The 18760-nt window shown below is 36.8% G+C and overlaps 2 protein-coding genes across 2 annotated transcripts; both read left to right on the top strand.

Moving 5' to 3' along the window:
- The first annotated feature begins 693 nt into the window (after positions 1-693).
- Positions 694-4548, top strand: chmp1b (charged multivesicular body protein 1B). The gene is made up of 8 exons (XM_067439168.1): positions 694-885; positions 1544-1641; positions 1975-2121; positions 2219-2287; positions 2403-2510; positions 2609-2652; positions 3564-3636; positions 3715-4548. The coding sequence occupies exons 1-8, from the start codon at positions 870-872 to the stop codon at positions 3757-3759; spliced, it is 600 nt and encodes a 199-aa protein (XP_067295269.1). The 5' UTR covers positions 694-869; the 3' UTR covers positions 3760-4548.
- A 1041-nt stretch (positions 4549-5589) lies between these two features.
- On the top strand, positions 5590-18759 carry cnga2b (cyclic nucleotide gated channel subunit alpha 2b). Its single transcript, XM_067439162.1, has 7 exons — positions 5590-5705; positions 7339-7440; positions 9941-10051; positions 12489-12662; positions 12784-12891; positions 13149-13255; positions 15387-18759. Exons 2-7 carry the CDS (start codon positions 7340-7342, stop codon positions 16805-16807), a joined length of 2022 nt encoding a protein of 673 aa, XP_067295263.1. The 5' UTR covers positions 5590-5705; position 7339; the 3' UTR covers positions 16808-18759.
- Position 18760: the final 1 nt, after the last annotated feature.

The raw sequence follows: 18760 nt of genomic DNA, 5'->3' as shown, positions 1-18760 counted from the left end.
TCTTGATAAAACACATGTTGGAAAGGTCAGAGTCTCAAGGTTCCATATTTGGTTGTTTGGACCCATTGATATTAAGGGATATGCATTTACAATAGCTAAAACCTCTGCCATGAATGTGATAAGGACTTCATGGGTGAGTTTTTCTTGACTGATTTTCAGCAACATAGAATGACATTTAGGTCCTTTGAAGGAATGCTCTCATTACTTTAACTTTGTTTAAGGCAATCTTATGTAGGTGTAGATATGAAGCTGCAAGCATGACTTCTGTACGCAGTGATACCAGAGCATCATTGACATGAAGGTTCCTCTCAATTAACTGTCTTACCTTCTACCCTAGAACAGCTTTCTTGATAGGGTATAGATACTATATATATATATATAAAATTTGGAAACATATAATTATCTTTTGTTGCTTTTCAAGGGGAGTAGCCTACTACATGTTTTTTTAAATATATTTATAATATATATTTTAAAATAATAATCTATTTATGATTTTAGGTATGATACCTTTTATTTTGTTAAAATGATAAATGTTCAATTATTCTGCAATTATAATTTATACTATATACATATTTATATATTACTAATTATTATTATTTACATACATATAATATTACAAGTATATGGGTGTCGTTCGCTGTTTTGCCAGAGTCGTGACATCACCGCAATCGTTGACTTGAGCGCATGACTGTGACGTCACTCCAGTTGTTTGTTGAAGCCGGAAGTGAATACAGGGAAATTACAACAAACATAGCTAGGGCAGTTACTGATCCACACAGAGCTCAGGGGAACAAAACAGGACTGAAAGATATTCCCGTATAAGTGTCACACTTCCTCAAGTGGAACCAGGAGCATATAACCGGATTATTATGTCGAACATGGAGAGTATCCTTACGGACCGGAGGGGTCGGGCCCGATCCAGATTCACTTCACAGTCGCTGGGAACGTAAACACTTTAACTGAGAGTAATTTAAGAGTTGAACTCGGTCGTGGCAACATTTAGTTGTATACCAAATATATATATATATATGGTTATATGGGTATATATATGGTCACTTTTTAGCCGTTAAATCTAATCGCACTTTTGGGATTTCTTTCGCGTCACTGGAGGTAGAGATTGAATTAGAGAATCATTTATGCGTTCTAGTGTTAAACACTATTTAAATCAGTAACGTTAGACCAAATGAGTCGGTGACCTCACCCTACCGTTTACATTTTTATTTGTTTATGAAGTTTTGTTATGAATGGCTTATTTTGATGTTTCATGCTCTAAATAAAACGTCGTCAAATCACCCAGGTATGACTGTGTCTGTGACGTAGAATTACGTAATGTCGCCACCTATATGTTATCTGGGTAAACTCACTCCAGCCAGTCGGACTAGTTTGTTAAGTTTGTCGGTCTACATTGTTTATACTGTATTCGGCATTGTAACGTTATATTGTTTGGGCTTGTATTGTGCATATTATTAAAGGTAGTAGATAAAAACTTTATTACAAACATGGTGATTCTATTTTTAAAAAATTCCTTGACTTTTGACTTCAGAGCAGTTGTTTAACCTAAAGTTTGCAGCCAAAGAACTTCAACGGAGCTCCAAAAAATGCGACAAAGAAGAGAAAGCAGAGAAGGTCAAGGTCAAGAAGGTAAACAATTAGCAAAAACAAAACAAACATATTTTGAATGCCATTTAGAGACTCTTTCTACTAACCTTTATTTAACCTGCTTTATGAGTATGATGTTTTTCTGTCTGGATATTTTCTATATGCATAGTAGTATATAAACATTGTCAAAAATTATAAATGTCAACATATCTAGCCAAAACACTTTAATATGTATGGTTATGTTGTTAAATAACCACATTTAATTGTTCTTTAGTATTTATTTTGTCAGTAAATGTTCAATAATTACAGTACATGTAATCGGTCAACAGGTGATGTGATGTTATGAAGCTCACTGCTTATGTTTTGGTTACTTAGGCAATCCAGAAGGGAAATATGGAGGTTGCACGGATACATGCCGAAAATGCTATCCGCCAGAAGAACCAATCAGTGAACTTCCTCAGAATGAGCGCAAGAGTGGATGCGGTCGCTGCACGAGTACAAACGGCTGTCACCATGAACCAGGTACAAAAATGGCTTTCTCCCTTTAACCCAGATATACTCACGTATTTATCCAATAGACAATAGATTTAATAGTTAACTTTCAACTTTTATTCTCCAGGTCACCAAGTCAATGGCTGGGGTGGTGAAGGGCATGGATGCAACCCTGAAGAGCATGAACCTTGAGAAGGTGAGAGAGAGGGAGAGAGGGGGGAAGACTTCACTTTGCCATGAACGGATGTAGTGCCCTAATTTGTCTTTATTTTATTGGCTCTATATTTATTCTCTGTGTTTTGATTGGACAGATTTCAGGTCTGATGGATAAATTTGAGCGTCAGTTTGAAACTCTGGACGTACAGACGGCTCAAATGGAGGACACGATGAGCAGTACCACAACACTGACCACACCACAGGTCATACATGCACTCGCATATTACAATGACTGCACCATAGGCCATAAATACACTGACATAGTAGTTGTTTTGACTTTGCTGACACTGGTGTGTTTTAGGGTCAAGTCGATTCTCTGATGATGGAAATGGCGGATGAGGCCGGGTAAGAACATTTTAAATGCTAATTATTATTATTTTTAAATGAGTAAATACTTTAATACTCACTCAACCATTTAAAATATTGGGTGAGGTACAATAAAAAAATAAAGTTTTTTTGAAAAGTCCTTTATGCTCACCAAGGCTGCATTTATTTGATTAAAATATAGTAATGTTGTATTGCAATTTAAAACAACTGATATCCATTTTGAATATATTTTAAAATATTATTTATTCCTGTAATGGGAAAGAAGCCATTCCTCCAGTCTTCAGTGTCACATAATCCTGCAGAAAATTATTCTGATATGCTAATTTGGTGCTCAGGAAACATTTCTTATTATTATCAATGTTAAAAACAGATATGCTACTTACTGTTTTTATGGAAACAGATACATTTCTTCAGGATTATGATGAACAAAATGGAAAAGAACAGTAATTACTTGTCATAAATCTTTTGTACCATGACTAATGTCTTTACTGTCAATTATGATAAATTAAATGCATTCTTGGTGAATAAAATTAATTTATTGCAAATCCCAAACCTTTGAACAGTTTTATATTATTTAAACGAATGTATTTGTATTCTCAATATTATTATTCATACTACTATGCAGAGCCGTTTTTAGGCATCGGCAAACTAGGCGGCCAATTAGTTGTTAAGAAATAGTTCTCAGACATAACTACATAATGATTAGGTGTTATTATTACATTTCACATGAAAGAATACATTTTGATTCAGTGTGATTTTGTTACTCGTTGATACTTGAACTTCCCCTTTAAATAGGGCAACGCTATCGCTATGCCCAAACGCAAACTTTTTTGACTACCTAGACAGTAAAAGTAAATCTTTGTTGACTCTGTCAGTAAAAATAATATATGACAGTTTCCTATTAAAACAATATGTACTTGTGTGTTTAGGCTGGACCTCAATATGGAGCTTCCTCAAGGTCAGATGGGATCAGTGGGAACCAGCGTAGCATCTGCTGAACAGGTATTTAACACATGCACATGAATACAAACAAACATAAAACTTCTATGTACTATAATGATTTTATCTTTCTCACCATAGGATGAGCTCTCTCAGAGACTGGCCAAACTCAGAGACCAGGTTTAAGGAGGAACCGGGTGTGTGTGTGAGAGAGAGAGAGAGAGAGAGAGAGAGATTGTGTATGTGAGAGTATGTAAGAAACATATCCCCTGTTTATTGACCCCTGGAAATATTGGCCTCATTGTTTAATTGTGTTTAGTTCCTTTTATGCAGTTGAGGGGTTGGTGCATATATGTGAGGGTGTGCAGCTTTCCTTATCCACTATAACAGGCTGAAACCAAACTGTAATGACACGTAAACTGAATTAGACAAAATTATAAATGTTATAAGGTAATTCTGCTGTCATCAGGATTGTTCTGGGGTCCTGCTCTCCCTCAGTCCATAATAATATTGCTTAGAACATTTCTTTGTAATGTTACTCATTTTATTTAAGTTCACATTTTAAATACTTGCTTGTCCCTCATATACATGACATGTTATACCAATGTAGCTATATTAACCTATACCAGCGTTGGTATCTGACAGCTGTTGGGTAAAAATTTTGACATTTTTTCTTGCTGCTCAGACACGTTTTTTCCTCTGCTTCAGTGGATTGTGAGAATTTGTATCTGAAAATGCATGTGATAAAGATCATGATTTGAATAAAATCTTTTCATTTTGTCCAAGGCAGAAAAAAAAACAGTTTATCAGCCCTAAGTCTTTACAGAAATCTTTTTCTATTTTGGTTTATCTTAAATATTTAAAAAAAAAGAAGAAGAAGATTAAAAGTTTGGCAATTTACATCTCATTCAGCTGGATCAGATGAGAATATATAAATATGTTTGTGTGTATATAAATAAACATTTTGCAAATTTCTATGTTTTTGACTGTAAATTATTTATTGGGGAAATATTTTTTTCTATAGGGAATCAGCGTCTGTTGGCATTTTAATAATAGTTTTCAGACTTACAATATACAGGTACAATGACTGATTGGCCTGTTGGGCCTAGAGTTACAACAGAACAGGGTTTTGATTTGGTCCGTTGGGCTCAAGAGTTAGAAGAGTGATAGGTTTTGATTGGTCCGTTGGGTTCAGAGTTAGCAGACTGAGCAGCTGTTACCAGTGCACTGGCTCATGAGTCCGAGGAGAAATGTGCTGCTCAAAAACCAAAACCAATTTATATACTTATGTAATTTCCCTTTGGAGTCTCATCTGATTTTATGTGTGTGCATCTGGAGTCATTTATTCTAGGATAAGACAGATCAGAGTATCCGTGCAAAAGAATAGAGAGAGAAACGCATGCCTTAATTGTTCTTCTCTCAAAAACAAAATCTTACCATGAATTATACTGAATAAAATGTTTTTTTCTTCTTCTTAGAATTCAAACAATAAGTTTAAAAAAGTAAAATGATCATACATGGAATTTAGTTTTAATTAAGTAATATTTGTACTTCTATAATTTCATTTGTGAAATTCCAGGACCAGAAAAACTGGCTTGAAGAAACATTTACCTAGGACAAAAGCTGTTTTAAACTCAACGGTTTAACACAAATATTGTAATATTGAATAGAAGTTAATTGATAAATAATCTATTTATGCTATTATCTTTGCAAGCATCCTCACTTAACAGAATTTTTACATGAATGCCTACAACTTTTTACAGTACTGCAGCTCTGCAGGTAAGTTTCGGCAAGTGTCTTGGAGATGTTGCCACATATGTATTATACAATATGGTGTGTATATGTTTTTGTTTTTTGCAACTCTTCTCTCATTTTTCTCCTCCCATTCTCTCCTGCCCTGCCCCTTCATACCACGCCTTTTTGCTAGAGTGTCTTCTACTCGAGATGAGAAAGAGAGATGGTTTGACTGATCATGGTATTATTCCATTTACCCAAAGTTCAGAAAGAGTACTATGTTTCGAGACTAGTATGAAGATCAGAAACACATTTTGTGTGTTTCTTGATGAGCATAAGGATGTAATATGGACCAACGTTCTAGAATTTTTGGGGATCCTGAAGAGGAACAGCTGAAGGTGAGTCAGGGAATTTGTCTCACGCATGCAAGCAGGTTCATACATACATTTTTGTCTCTCATGTTTATAAGCACATAATTTATTATATATATTACTATGAGGTATAACTTGATTTAATATTATTTAAATTTAGTTTAATTAAATTATTTATAATTCTTAGGGTTTTTTTCTATTTGACCTCACTGTTACAATAGTTTAAAACAGGTTTTATAAAAATACTAAATTTGTGAAGTTGTGTATTTAAATAACAACTGTTCAACTCTTTAAACTTACTTCAAAAGAGTTTCAGTTAGTGAGGAGATTAGATTATCCAGCATTGTATGTGTGTGTGTGGTCCAGGTATACCTTACATTATGAGGACAAAATGTTCCCGCAAAAACGGCAATATCCATAATCCTTGTCCATGTGGGGATATTTTTTTAACCCCATGAGGAAAAGAGCATATAAATCAAACTAAGTGATGTTCTTTGAAAATGTCAAAATGCTGAATGTTTTCTATGATGGGTAGGTTTAGGGTTAGTGCCGTGGATATAATATACAGTTTGTACAGTATAAAACAATGGAATATCCCCATAAAACATTAAAAACCCAATGTGCGTGGGTGTGTCAAAAGAATGGTTGTTAGCAACCATGATTTCTCGTGAGACGTTAGCTCTGCGTGTTTATCCTCTGGGAAGACAGTTGTGTCACTTTGTGTTGTGAGTTTCTTTAATGATGAGCCAATTACTAAAAAACATTGTTAACATTCATCTAGACATGACACCATCCATTAATCTGGTAAACCATCCATCCATCCATCCATCCATCAGTCAGTCCCTGAAGCTGTTTCCCTTATTAACCATGAGATCATCCTTCTGTTTGGTTCTTGGACAGTGGTTATTAAATCTCTCTCTGTTCCGTCTATATCTTACGGTAATCTGAGGTGATTGTCATAGAGACCAGATTCCCAGGTGAGAATTGTTTGCTGGTAACTCCCCTGACCTCCTCTGCACTCCATCCACAATATCTCTAACATGCGCTCATGAAGAGTTTGAAGAGCTAAGTTATACCAAAAACTGTATGTAATGGCAAATGCAGTGAGGATATTTGGGGGAAAAATTGTACAAAATTGTCCACAAAAAAATATAGCTAATTCTGGGGACATAAATATATATTGATTTAATTATTATTATTTTTAGAAGCAGTTCTCTGAAAGTTGTGAACAAACGGTTTCCAGTATAATATTTGGTTTGTTTAAAGTTATCTGGTCTTTAATCAAAACTCTAGCACAAAAAGTGGTTGTTTTTACATCTCTCATGGAAAGTTTGAACATTCATTTAAAAAAATTCCCACTTTTTGAGATTTTATACTTGCATGCCCTTAATGTTTTCTAACATTAACATAACCTATATTTTTATTTTATTTTTTAAAATGTTCAGTTTACTTTTGACCAGTCAGAAATAAAATTTTGACAGCTTAGCACATTTTTGTAAACTGGGATTTAAATTAATTTTTGATTGGGACACTTTTTGCCATTGAGATGGCTGGGAAAAAGTCTCCCATTCTACCTAAATTCACCCCTATATGAAACCCTCTTGTATATGGTATGTCCTCATATATATAACTAAGTAACCGTGTGTGTTTGTGTGTACAGTATGCCGGGCCAGTCGGCTGCTGAGGGATCTCCCTGCTCTCATCGCCTCTCTGTGCACACTCAAGAGGATGAGCAGGAACGAGCAGAGAGTGTGTTCAGCAGGTCAGTGATTTTGTGTTTGTGTGGTCTGTTTTCTATACGCATGGACCAAATGTCCTCACAGTGATAATAAAACCAATTTGTTGATTTCGTATTGTAAAAATGTTTTAAAAAACTGCATGCTAACATTTAACTCTGAATTGACCCATCCACAACAAATTAAAACTGTTTGAAATATGAAATATGAAATCGTCACACTGTTCCAAAATTATAATCATAACTCTTAAACATTTGCATTTTTAGGTTAGCTTCATGTTAACTTTTTGGAGAAAAACTGTTTACAGAAATCACCTAAAGGATTATTAGGAAAACCTGTTCAATTTCTCATTAATGCAATTATCTAATCCACCAATCACATGGCAGTTGCTTCAAAGCATTTAGGGGTGTGGTCCTGATCAAGACATCTCCTGAACTCCAAACTGAATGTCAGAATGGGAAAGAAAGGTGATTTAAGCAATTTTAAGGGTGGTATGGTTGTTGGTGCCAGACGGGCCGGTCTGAGTATTTCACAATCTGCTCAGTTACTGTAATTTTCACACACAACCATTTCTAGGGTTTACAAAGAATGGTGTGAAAAGGGAAAAACATCCAGTATGCGGCAGTCCTGTGGGCAAAAATGCCTTGTTGATGCTAGAGGTCAGAGGAGAATGGGCCGACTGATTCAAGCTGATAGAAGAGCAACTTTGACTGAAATAACCACTCATTACAACCGAGGTATGCAGCAAACCATTTGTGAAGCCACAACACGCACAACCTTGAGGCGGATGGGCTACAACAGCATCAGACCCCACTGGGTACCACTCATCTCCACTATAAATAGGAAAAAGAGGAATTTGCACAAGCTCACCAAAATTAGACAGTTGAAGACTGGAAAAATGTTGCCTGGTCTGATGAGTCTTGATTTCTGTTGAGACATTCAGATGGTCAAATTTTGGCATAAACAGAATGAGAACATGGATCCATCATGCCTTTTTACCACTGTGCAGGCTGGTGGTGGTGGTGTAATGGTGTGGGGGATGTTTTCTTGGCACACTTTAAGCCTCTTAGTGCCAATTGGGCATCATTTAAATGCCACGGCCTACCTGAACATTGTTTCTGACCATGTCCATCCCTTTATGACCACCATGTATACTCATCCTCTGATAGCTACTTCCAACAGGATAATGCACCATGTCACAAAGCTCAAATCATTTCAAATTGGTTTCTTGAACATGACAATGAGTTATCACAGTCACCAGATCTCAACCAAACAGAGCATGTGTCCTGGATGTGCATCCCACAAATCTCCATCAACTGCAAAATGCTATCCTATCAATATGGGCCAACATTTCTAAAGAATGCTTTCAGCACCTTGTTGAACAAACACAGTATTAGTATGGTGTTCCAAATAATCCTTTAGTTGAGTGTACATTGATAACATATAAAAAGTTCACCAAGTCATGCAGTAGCCTCTACCTCAAATTAAAAATTTCCCTACAATTACATTTAACTTTATGACAAATTTCGTTTTAACAGCCGTTAACAGTCGTTTAAAAAGGTTTACATTACTGTTGTTGTTTTTTTAAATATACTATTCAAATGTTTGTGGTCAGTAAGATTTTTAAAATGTTTTTGAAAAAAAAGCATTTTATAAACACCAAGGCTGCATTTATTAGATCAAAAGAATTACAGTAAAAATACTAATATTGTAAAATATTTTTTCAATTGAAAATAACTTTTCAATTTTAATATATTTTAAAATGTAATTTATAGATGGCAAAGCCAAATTTTCATCGCCATTTCTCCAGTCTGCAGTGTTGCATGATCTTTCAGAAATCATTCTAATAATGATCTGGTACTCAAGAAAAAAAAACATTCATTATTATTTTCAATACAAAAAGTTTATTTGCTAACCATGATATTTTTTTTTCCAGATTTCTTGGATTAATAGAAAGCTCAAAATCAAAATTGATTTGAAATATATTTATATTGTGTCACTTTTGTTGAATTAAAGCCTCTTTGAATAAGGTATTAAAAGTATTAATTTCTTTTAAAAATAAAATCTTACTGACCCTAAAATTTTGAGCGGTAGTGTAATTATGAATTAAGGTTACACAAGAGCTTATTTTAGTTCACTCCAAAATACCCCAAAAAAAAACCCTACAAAAAAGTTGTAAAAACATAAATCCCCTTTATGAAGTTCTTTTTTCTGCTGAACACAAGAGATATTCTGAAGAACAACCAAATGGATAATGCATAACAAATAGCAAATGCTATGCTAGGTTACCGACATTATTCAAAATATCTTCTTTTGTGTTCAGCAGAAGAAAAAAAACTTCATTCATGTTTGGAACAACTTGAGAGTGAGTAAATTCCGTTTTGGTTAATCTATCCCTATAGTCATATTTAACATAAATCACTTCTTTAAGAACAACAGAATTCGATTGGAGTTGATAAAACCATGATGTGTGTGATTTCAACTTACATTTCCTGCTCTGTCTTCATCTATCCGTTACTCTCTCAGGTCTCAGTCTGTGTGTGATGACACTTCGTCTGAGCTGCAGCGAGTAGCTACCCTAGAGCCTCAGGATGGGCCATCAAGAAACTCCTTTAGAGGAAGAGGAGCTCTGTCCAGGTTCAGGATTCATACCTATATGCACATACATTCTCACATGTGCACTGTAAATTAAAAAAAAACATTGGTAATCTGTTACATTTTTTTTTTATTAAGAAATTTAAAGTTCAAGTAAACATTATGTAAGTATCTTGCATGCATACATTTGAATTGCTCTTAACTTGATTAATAAGAATAATTCATGCATTTAACTTAAAGCTACACTGTGTGATATTTTTCCCCATCTAGTGGTGAAAAGGTATATGACCATCTAGCGAATATTATGCTGCGTACCAATTCGTCTACCTATATACTACGTCCTAAAAGTATGTACTCTTTCTGTGAAGAAAAAGTATATACTTTTGAGCGATAGGATGGCGTTACAACCAATCAGAGCAACGAAGGTGAAACAGAGCTCGTTGATAGATTAAACATTCGCCGTATCCGGTCAGCAAACTCCGAACACATCTTCCCTTTTTAAGAATGACTTCAGTGCCGTTCTTTGTTCTTTTCTCAGAGAAAAGCTTAACTCCAAGTCTTCCAGAGTCGCGGTCAAAGCTGATTGGAAAAAACGCCGTTCACCAGTTTCTGTGTTTACTAGAAGCACGCAAGCGCAACTCGGACGTCATTATGGCCCCGCCCACCGACTCTATACACGATGTGATTGGCCCGGCAAGAGTTAGGCGATTACAGCTCAGAACTGTATTGAGAGTTGCTAGACAACACTCGCGGGCAGATAACATTTGCTGCCACTAGGGTGCGTCTAGATTTCTAGGCTATTTACCATCATAATCTCCATATCGCTTTGAAATGCAGCATTCTGTGCAGAATTCAAATGGGTCGATATGTTTGTTGTCTGCGCGGACTCGCGCATATGATTCGCGCTGCGCTCTCGTGTCTGTAGTCTAAATTTAGACCAGAGCCATTGGTGTGAGTGCGCTGCTGCGGTGCGTGAAACTAATGTGAAAACAGACTTTATTCGCCTCAACTAAAAGCTTATTTACACTGAATCGTTTCCTATCACATATATAGTGTGCTCTGTGCCTTTCACCATGTAGAAATTAGTAAATGTGTGTTAACAACTGACCGATTTCAGCCTTAGCTTCGGCAGTGTAGGGGGCGGGGTTTAGATTCTAGAGAGCATTTTGATTTGACAGAAGATCTGACGAGAAAGTGAAGTCTGCGATGATGTCACCAAAATCTGAGATTCGTTTTAACGGAAGTGGGAGACTGTAAATTTTAAATGCTTATATCTCCTAAATGCAAATTTTGTCATAGTTTTGGAACATACCAGCTTATTCTTATAACTTTAAGGCTAACACAGTCATACTAAAATCTAAAAAACGTACATTTTGATTTCAGTGGACCTTTAACTTCTCTACTGAACCACATCCGTCATGTTTGCAGTTTTTTAACGCTTTTTATCCACGTTTTTAGTTCTAATCGAATCCTCATCCAACTCGCAATGGGTTGTGGGCAATATCCGCCTTTAGAGTGCGCACTGATCTATACTTTGAATTCGGACCAGAAATAGTAAACCATCCGAGTATCTTTGGAATACTCTTTTCAACATTATGATTTGGGACATACTAATTCTATTTTCGAATACTATTTAGTATGGATAGTAAGCGAATTGGGACGCAGGGTCTGTTTCTGTTCCTCTCAATTCTGATTTTGTTTTAACTCAGTGGCCGATTTAGTCCAAGATTAACATGGCAATACCCCTCTTCACATTCGACACGGTGCCATCGAGTGTTAAAACGCGAAAGGCGAAGCTTGAATTTATGGGTATGTCCCTCTTTGGCTAATTTTCTTTCAAGATGGAGGGGCAACATGGCGACCAGCATTCGAATATATTCCCCCTCCCCCTTATATATTTTCAATGGAATATTATAAACTTACGAGAATACTTTATTACTTGAAAGAAGTAAATATACATTAATGAGCACATATATATTTGAAAGAAATAAGTGTTTTTAGCTAAGAATGAACTAAAAAAGTTACTTTAAAGTTAAAAGTTGTAGCTTTAAAATTGTCATGTAATTTCAATTTAAATATTTTAAGCTAGTCAAGTTTACACTACTAAAAATTTGAGTTTACATTATATTTCTAATTTAAAAGATTTAGCTTCAAATATTTCAATTTCAGAGCAATTTAAATGTATGGTTACAAAATCAAAATTCAGCAAGTTCTGCTTACTTAAACTTTACATTTCTTAACTTTAAAAAATGGAGGGAACTGATTATGTGATTTTATTTGGGTTTACAGTATGGCAAAGTGCTAAGTTTGTCTAAATTAAAAGAAACAAGTTCATTAAACTCAAAACTTCTTTTTTTTTTTTTTAATTTGAGTCGGCTCTACTCAAAATATTAATTGTTTGATTTATTATTTATTTATTGTTAAGGTTTATAGTGTGCCACAGCAAGTCTGGATAAATGCTTTTTCTTTGCGTTGCCAGGTTGGTGACTCTGGTGGTGACTCTAAGAGACTGGGCACACAGGAGTCTGATAGAGGAAGAAGAGAGACCTGATTCTTTCCTAGAGAGATTCCGGGGACCCGAAGTACGAGCCCCACCCAGTCGAAGGAGCAACAACCAACCAGACACTAATGGAAATACTAAGGGAAATACAAAGTATGTTGCAGATGTGACACATCATACTGATTTTTTCTTTGACATATGGGCATAAAACTCAATCTGCATATAGAAAGGATAGATATCTGATAATGTGTAATGTGTGTTTTTTTTTTCACAGGAAACAATGGGAGACATTTATAGTGTCTCCATCTGATGATATTTACTACTACTGGCTTTTTTTCATCGCCGCTGCTGTGCTCTATAACTGGGTACTTCTTGTAGCCAGGTGTGATTTTCACCTAATCTTTCTCCTTTTCATATTCATCATTCCCCTTTGCTAATGTGCTTAAAACAGCTCCCTGTGCTGGCGGTTTATTTCTAGCGTAACTAATTGTTACAACGCTGTTTGGCTCTTTTGTTACGCCTGTCACACTTCCACAAACAGAAAAGCCCTTTGAGACAACTGCTTGACTAACTGTACAGATGTGTGTACCTAAATATTTACGGTTCTCATGTTTTTTCTTTCTGTCATTGTGTATTTAGAGCATGTTTTGATCAGCTTCAGACTGATAATCCTATTGTCTGGCTGGTTTTTGACTATACTTGTGACTTTGTCTACATATTGGATTCATGTATGCGGCTGAGGACAGGTATAGACACACACACACACACACACACACACACACACACACACACACACACACACACACACACACACACACACACACACACACACACACACACACACACATGCCAAATTCCTGACTTATAATGAAATTCATGAAACATAAAATATTTTATTGAATTGGACTTATGCATTTGGAGGATGCTTTAATTTAAAGCAATATGACTTAAATTGCGTAGAAGATATACATTTTATTAGTTCATGCATTCCCTGGGAATTAAACCAAGAACCATGGCATTTTCTGCATCGTGCTTGATTGTATGAGCTACAGGAATGCTTTTTATTGGTTTGTGGACAGCAAGTAAAAATCAGTGCGGAGCACAAATAAAATGCAATTAACCATTAGTTGCATTCATAACTAATTGTGCATAGTTTAAATTAATCAAATAAATAGTCATTTTAACTTGAAAAAAACAACAACTAAAAAACACACATTTTCTATTCACACATTCAAAAACTGAGGGATAGAACCAAGTTCTCACCCTAATTTTTGTATTCCGTTTCACTCAAATTACAACATACTATAGAAGACTGATCTGTCGCCACTTCAGTGTCATTGTGACTAAATACATTTCTTCTTTTTTTTTTTTTAAAGGGTTAGTTCACCCAAAAATGAAAATTATTTCATTAATTACTCACCCTCATGTGGTTCGACACCCGTAAGACATTCGTTCATCTTCAGAACACAAATTAAGATATTTTTGTTGAAAGCTGATGGATGAGAAAGGCTTCAGAAAGGCCTCCATTGGCATTCAGTACATTTCCACTGACCCATAGCCTAGAAATCTAGACGCACCCTAGCGGCAGCAAATTTAATTTGCCCGCAAGCGTCGTCTAGGAACTCTCAATACCATTCTGAGCCGTGTTCCTCAAAATCTGGACGGCCCAATCACATCATGTATAGAGTCGGCGGGCGGGGCCATAATGACGACGGCCGAGTTGCGTTTGTGTGCTTCTAGTAAACACAGAAACTGGCGAACGGCGGCGGTCTTTCGAATCAGCTCTGACCGCGACTCTGGAAGACTTGGAGTTAAGCTTTTCTTTGAGAAAAGAACAAAGAGCGGCACTGAAGTCATTCTTAAAAAGGGAAGATGCGTTCGTAGTTAAGCCGACCGGATACGGCGAATGTTTAATCTGTTAGCGAGCTCTGCTTCACCTTCGTTGCTCTGGTTGGTGTAGCGCTATCCTATCGCGTGCAGAGGGAGTTTGAAAGACAACCGTTTATCCCGCCCCTCGGATTGAGCCCTGTCTATGGTGAGTTTCCAGACCAAACATCTTGAAGTGGGTCTGGCTTGTCAGGCTAACTGACCCACTCACAAGACCCATAAAATGCACTAAAGACGACATTATAAAGTCCATCTCACTACAGTGGCTGTACAATAATTTTACCAAGAGACAAGAATAGTTATTGTGCACACAAAAATCTAAATAACGACTTTATCCACCAAGTTATTGACGTAACCTTGACGCATGTGTGAAAATATGAAGCAGCTCTGCCGTTCAAAACATGACCCGGAAGAGGAGGAGCGCCGCTATCGCGTGAGTTCCAGGTGAGTTCACGTCAGAGACCTACACGGAAGACAATAACTTGGCGGATAAAGTCATTATTTAGATTTTTTTTTAGCAGAAAAACTATTCTCGTCGCTTCGTCAAATTATTGTACAGCCACAGCAGTGAGATGGACTTTGTAATGTCGTCTTTAGTGCCTTTTATGGCTCTTGTGAGTGGGTCAGTGGAAATATACTGAATGCCAATGGAGGCCTTTCTGAAGCCTTTCTCAACCATCAACTTTCAACAAAAATATCTTCATTTGTGTTCCGAAGATGAAAGAAGGTGTTACGGGTGTCCAACAACATGAGGGTGAGTAAGTAATGAAATAATTTTCCTTTTCGGGTAAACTAACCCTTTAACATTTTTATTTATTTTTCTCTTGCAGTGTTAATGTTGAGAATGACAGGACAGAATGAATTGAGAATAGATTCAATAAATCGTCTAATACAAAAACACAATGGGTCATTCAGCATCTTGTAAGCAGAACAATGTGCAGATTTTTGTATTCTTTGAACATATTATAAAGCATTTTTATGCTCTCCCAGGTTTCCTGGAGCAAGGACTTCTGGTGAAGGACCTAGCGAAACTCAGAGACAGCTATATTCATACATTTCAGTTCAAACTGGACGTTATCTCCATCCTTCCCACAGACCTAGGTTACATCATCATGGGCATAGACACACCACAGCTGCGCTTCAACCGCCTCCTGCGCTTCTCTCGCATGTTTGAGTTCTTTAATCGGACTGAGACGAGAACCAACTACCCAAATATCTTCCGCATCTGGAACTTGGTGCTCTACATTCTGGTTATTATCCATTGGAATGCCTGCATCTTCTATGCTATCTCAAAGTCGCTAGGTTTCGGGTCAGATCAGTGGGTTTATCCCAACATCTCATCCACAGAGGAAGGAGCTCTAAGACGTAGTTACGTATACTGCTTCTACTGGTCCACACTGACGCTGACCACCATCGGAGAGATGCCACCACCCGTACGGGACGAGGAATATGTGTTTGTGGTGTTTGATTTTCTTGTCGGAGTGCTAATTTTTGCCACCATCGTGGGTAATGTGGGTTCCATGATTTCCAATATGAACGCCACACGGGCAGAGTTCCAGGCACGGATTGATGCTATTAAACATTACATGCATTTCCGCAAAGTCAGTCGTCATCTTGAGACACGTGTCATCAAATGGTTTGACTACCTGTGGACAAATCAGAAAGCTGTGGATGAGCAGGAAGTCTTAAAGAATCTTCCTGACAAGCTACGAGCAGAAATCGCCATCAATGTTCATTTATCTACTCTGAAGAAAGTTCGCATCTTTCAAGACTGTGAGGCCGGACTGTTAGTAGAACTGGTTTTAAAACTGCGCCCTCAAGTGTATAGTCCTGGAGACTACATCTGCCGAAAAGGAGATATCGGAAAAGAGATGTATATCATTAAAGAGGGAAAATTAGCAGTTGTTGCTGATGATGGCGTGACACAATTTGCATTGCTAACAGCTGGAGGTTGTTTTGGTGAGATTAGCATTCTTAACATTCAGGGTAGTAAAATGGGAAACCGTCGGACGGCTAACATTCGCAGCATCGGCTACTCTGACCTCTTCTGTCTCTCAAAGGACGATCTAATGGAGGCTGTAACTGAATACCCAGATGCTCAGAAGGTTCTGGAAGAGCGTGGAAGGGAGATTCTGAGGAAGCAGGGGCTTCTGGATGAAAGCATTGCACAGGGAGGCTTTCTTGTCATGGATACAGATGAGAAGGTTGAACGTCTAGAGGGCTCGCTTGATGTTCTACAAGCACGTTTTGCACGGTTGCTCGGGGAATTCACAGCGACTCAAAGCAGACTGAAGCAAAGAATCACAGCGCTTGAGAGACAATTGTGTCATACAGGCCTTGGGCTTGTTTCAGATCAAGATATGGACTTTGAGAGTAATGCTAACACACCACGAGCTAATTCAACTGCATAGATATCTGCACCATTTAAGACTGTGTGCCTCTATGTCACATGCAGAATATTATTTCTAAATGCAGAAATTCACAGTTATACAGACACGCACCAAGAGCCTGCAGCTTTTAGACTTGTTTTTTCAAGTATTGTCTTTAATGGATTTTTTTCAGGGAAGGCAGCATATTTATTTTTTTCCTAAATGAAAATGAATCTGTGAGATATAGATTTTTTTTGTTATGCTGGTTGAACGTTTCCTCAGATCCTTATAGCAATCGCATGTAAAGCAGTACATGTATTTTTTTATAAATATATATTGTCTATGGAAAGCATAGGACCATAAAATGTTCATTCAATCATTCCCTTCCGTCCGACGGTCAGACCAGCGTGTTCACGTGCGTCGTGAAGACAAAGCAAGAATTGCAGGCGAACAGTTGTTTATGTTCGTTATTGTAGTAGCCTATACTGTTACTTACTGTGAAGTCTTCTCACTGGTGATTGACACATGATGTAATCTAATAATGTTGTCTCTGGTCTTCACTTCTGGCCTGTGCGTTCATGTGTTTTGGAGGAGGCGTGGCTAGTTTGGACGACGATTTGCCAGGATTTGCCAAGGGGGTAATCTAGCACTCGAAAAGCGTTCCACCCATTGCTAACCAAGCCATCACCTGCTGTTAGCATCCCATTGATTCCCATTCATTTTTGAGTCACTTTGACAGTGAATAACTTTACATCTGAGGCGTTTAAAGACTCCATTTGTCCATTGTTTTTTTCTAAAGAAACACGAAAATGCATAAAATGCTCCATTACCTTCTATCTTACACTATCGCCCCTCAGAAGCTGTTTTTGTAAAAATAGGCTAACGATTGCATCATAACCAACGCGACTCTGTCGCACAGTTGAGAAATTACCGTATAGACAGGAGGAGATGCTCAGAAGCAATCTTTTACTGTCTATGAGACAGTCGGGGGGACGTGGAGACATAAAGTCTGATAAAGTCAAGGGAGAAGAATGGGGAGAAGCCCATAGTGAGCCAAAAGCAACGGAAGAAAATATTTAAACAATGTAATTCAGATTTCACTTTCCACAACTACTAGAAGACCTACAACTGTCAGACAAGTTGCTCACGTCACATCTACGTCATCAAGCTCAGTCTGAGCCTGTGCAGTTCGCTCAGCCATCAGGAAGTGAGTGCTTCTTACTGACCTCACTTTCCGCCATTGAAGTCTATGGGAACGCTCTGTCCATTTATTTTACTGTCCATGGGATTTGCAGGGTAATGCTAGCAGGCTAGCATGTTAGCGTTTTCCAGATCACTTACTGCACCTTTAACTTGTTTTCTTCTTCAAATCACTTATAATTGAGAAAAAAGCTGAAATAACATAAAATAGGCTAGTAAATTAATCCATTCTCCAAATCTGTCTGTGTAAGGTAGGCTAAAAATATAAATAGGCTATTAGATAATTTCTTTTAAATTTATTTGATTCAAAACCAAATGAAAATTTGAAATGTTGAAAATTAGAAACTAATTTAAATAAAATAAGTTTAAGTTGATGTAGCCTACTAAAATACCAAGAACAAAAAAATGTTAATGAATTAAAGATAAATATAAATATTTTTCAAAAACAAAAATTGACAAATGCATTTTACAAAATTCTAATGAAATATAAAAATAAAACCTGATCCCGTTTATATTTATTATATATATATAATAAAGCCTCGTTTTCATTTCTGAAAAAAGTCATGGCGTCCACTGTGAAAAGGTCAATGACAAATGCTGCTGATAAGTAAAAATGTGTATTGATAAACTGCACTTATAACATGTTGGGTTCATGACACCTAATTCGCTTTTCGCATCTAATGTATAGGCCTACAGAAAAAGATCGAAATATATTGTGTATTATTTCTTTGCTCAGAATGTATATCATGGTTTCGCTCATTTCCGTGCACAAATAAAGCTGAGGTTGACCAACAT

Source organism: Pseudorasbora parva, chromosome 3, assembly GCF_024679245.1.
Source record: "Pseudorasbora parva isolate DD20220531a chromosome 3, ASM2467924v1, whole genome shotgun sequence".
Taxonomy (NCBI): domain Eukaryota; kingdom Metazoa; phylum Chordata; class Actinopteri; order Cypriniformes; family Gobionidae; genus Pseudorasbora; species Pseudorasbora parva.
This window is presented reverse-complemented; position numbering and strand designations above follow the sequence as displayed.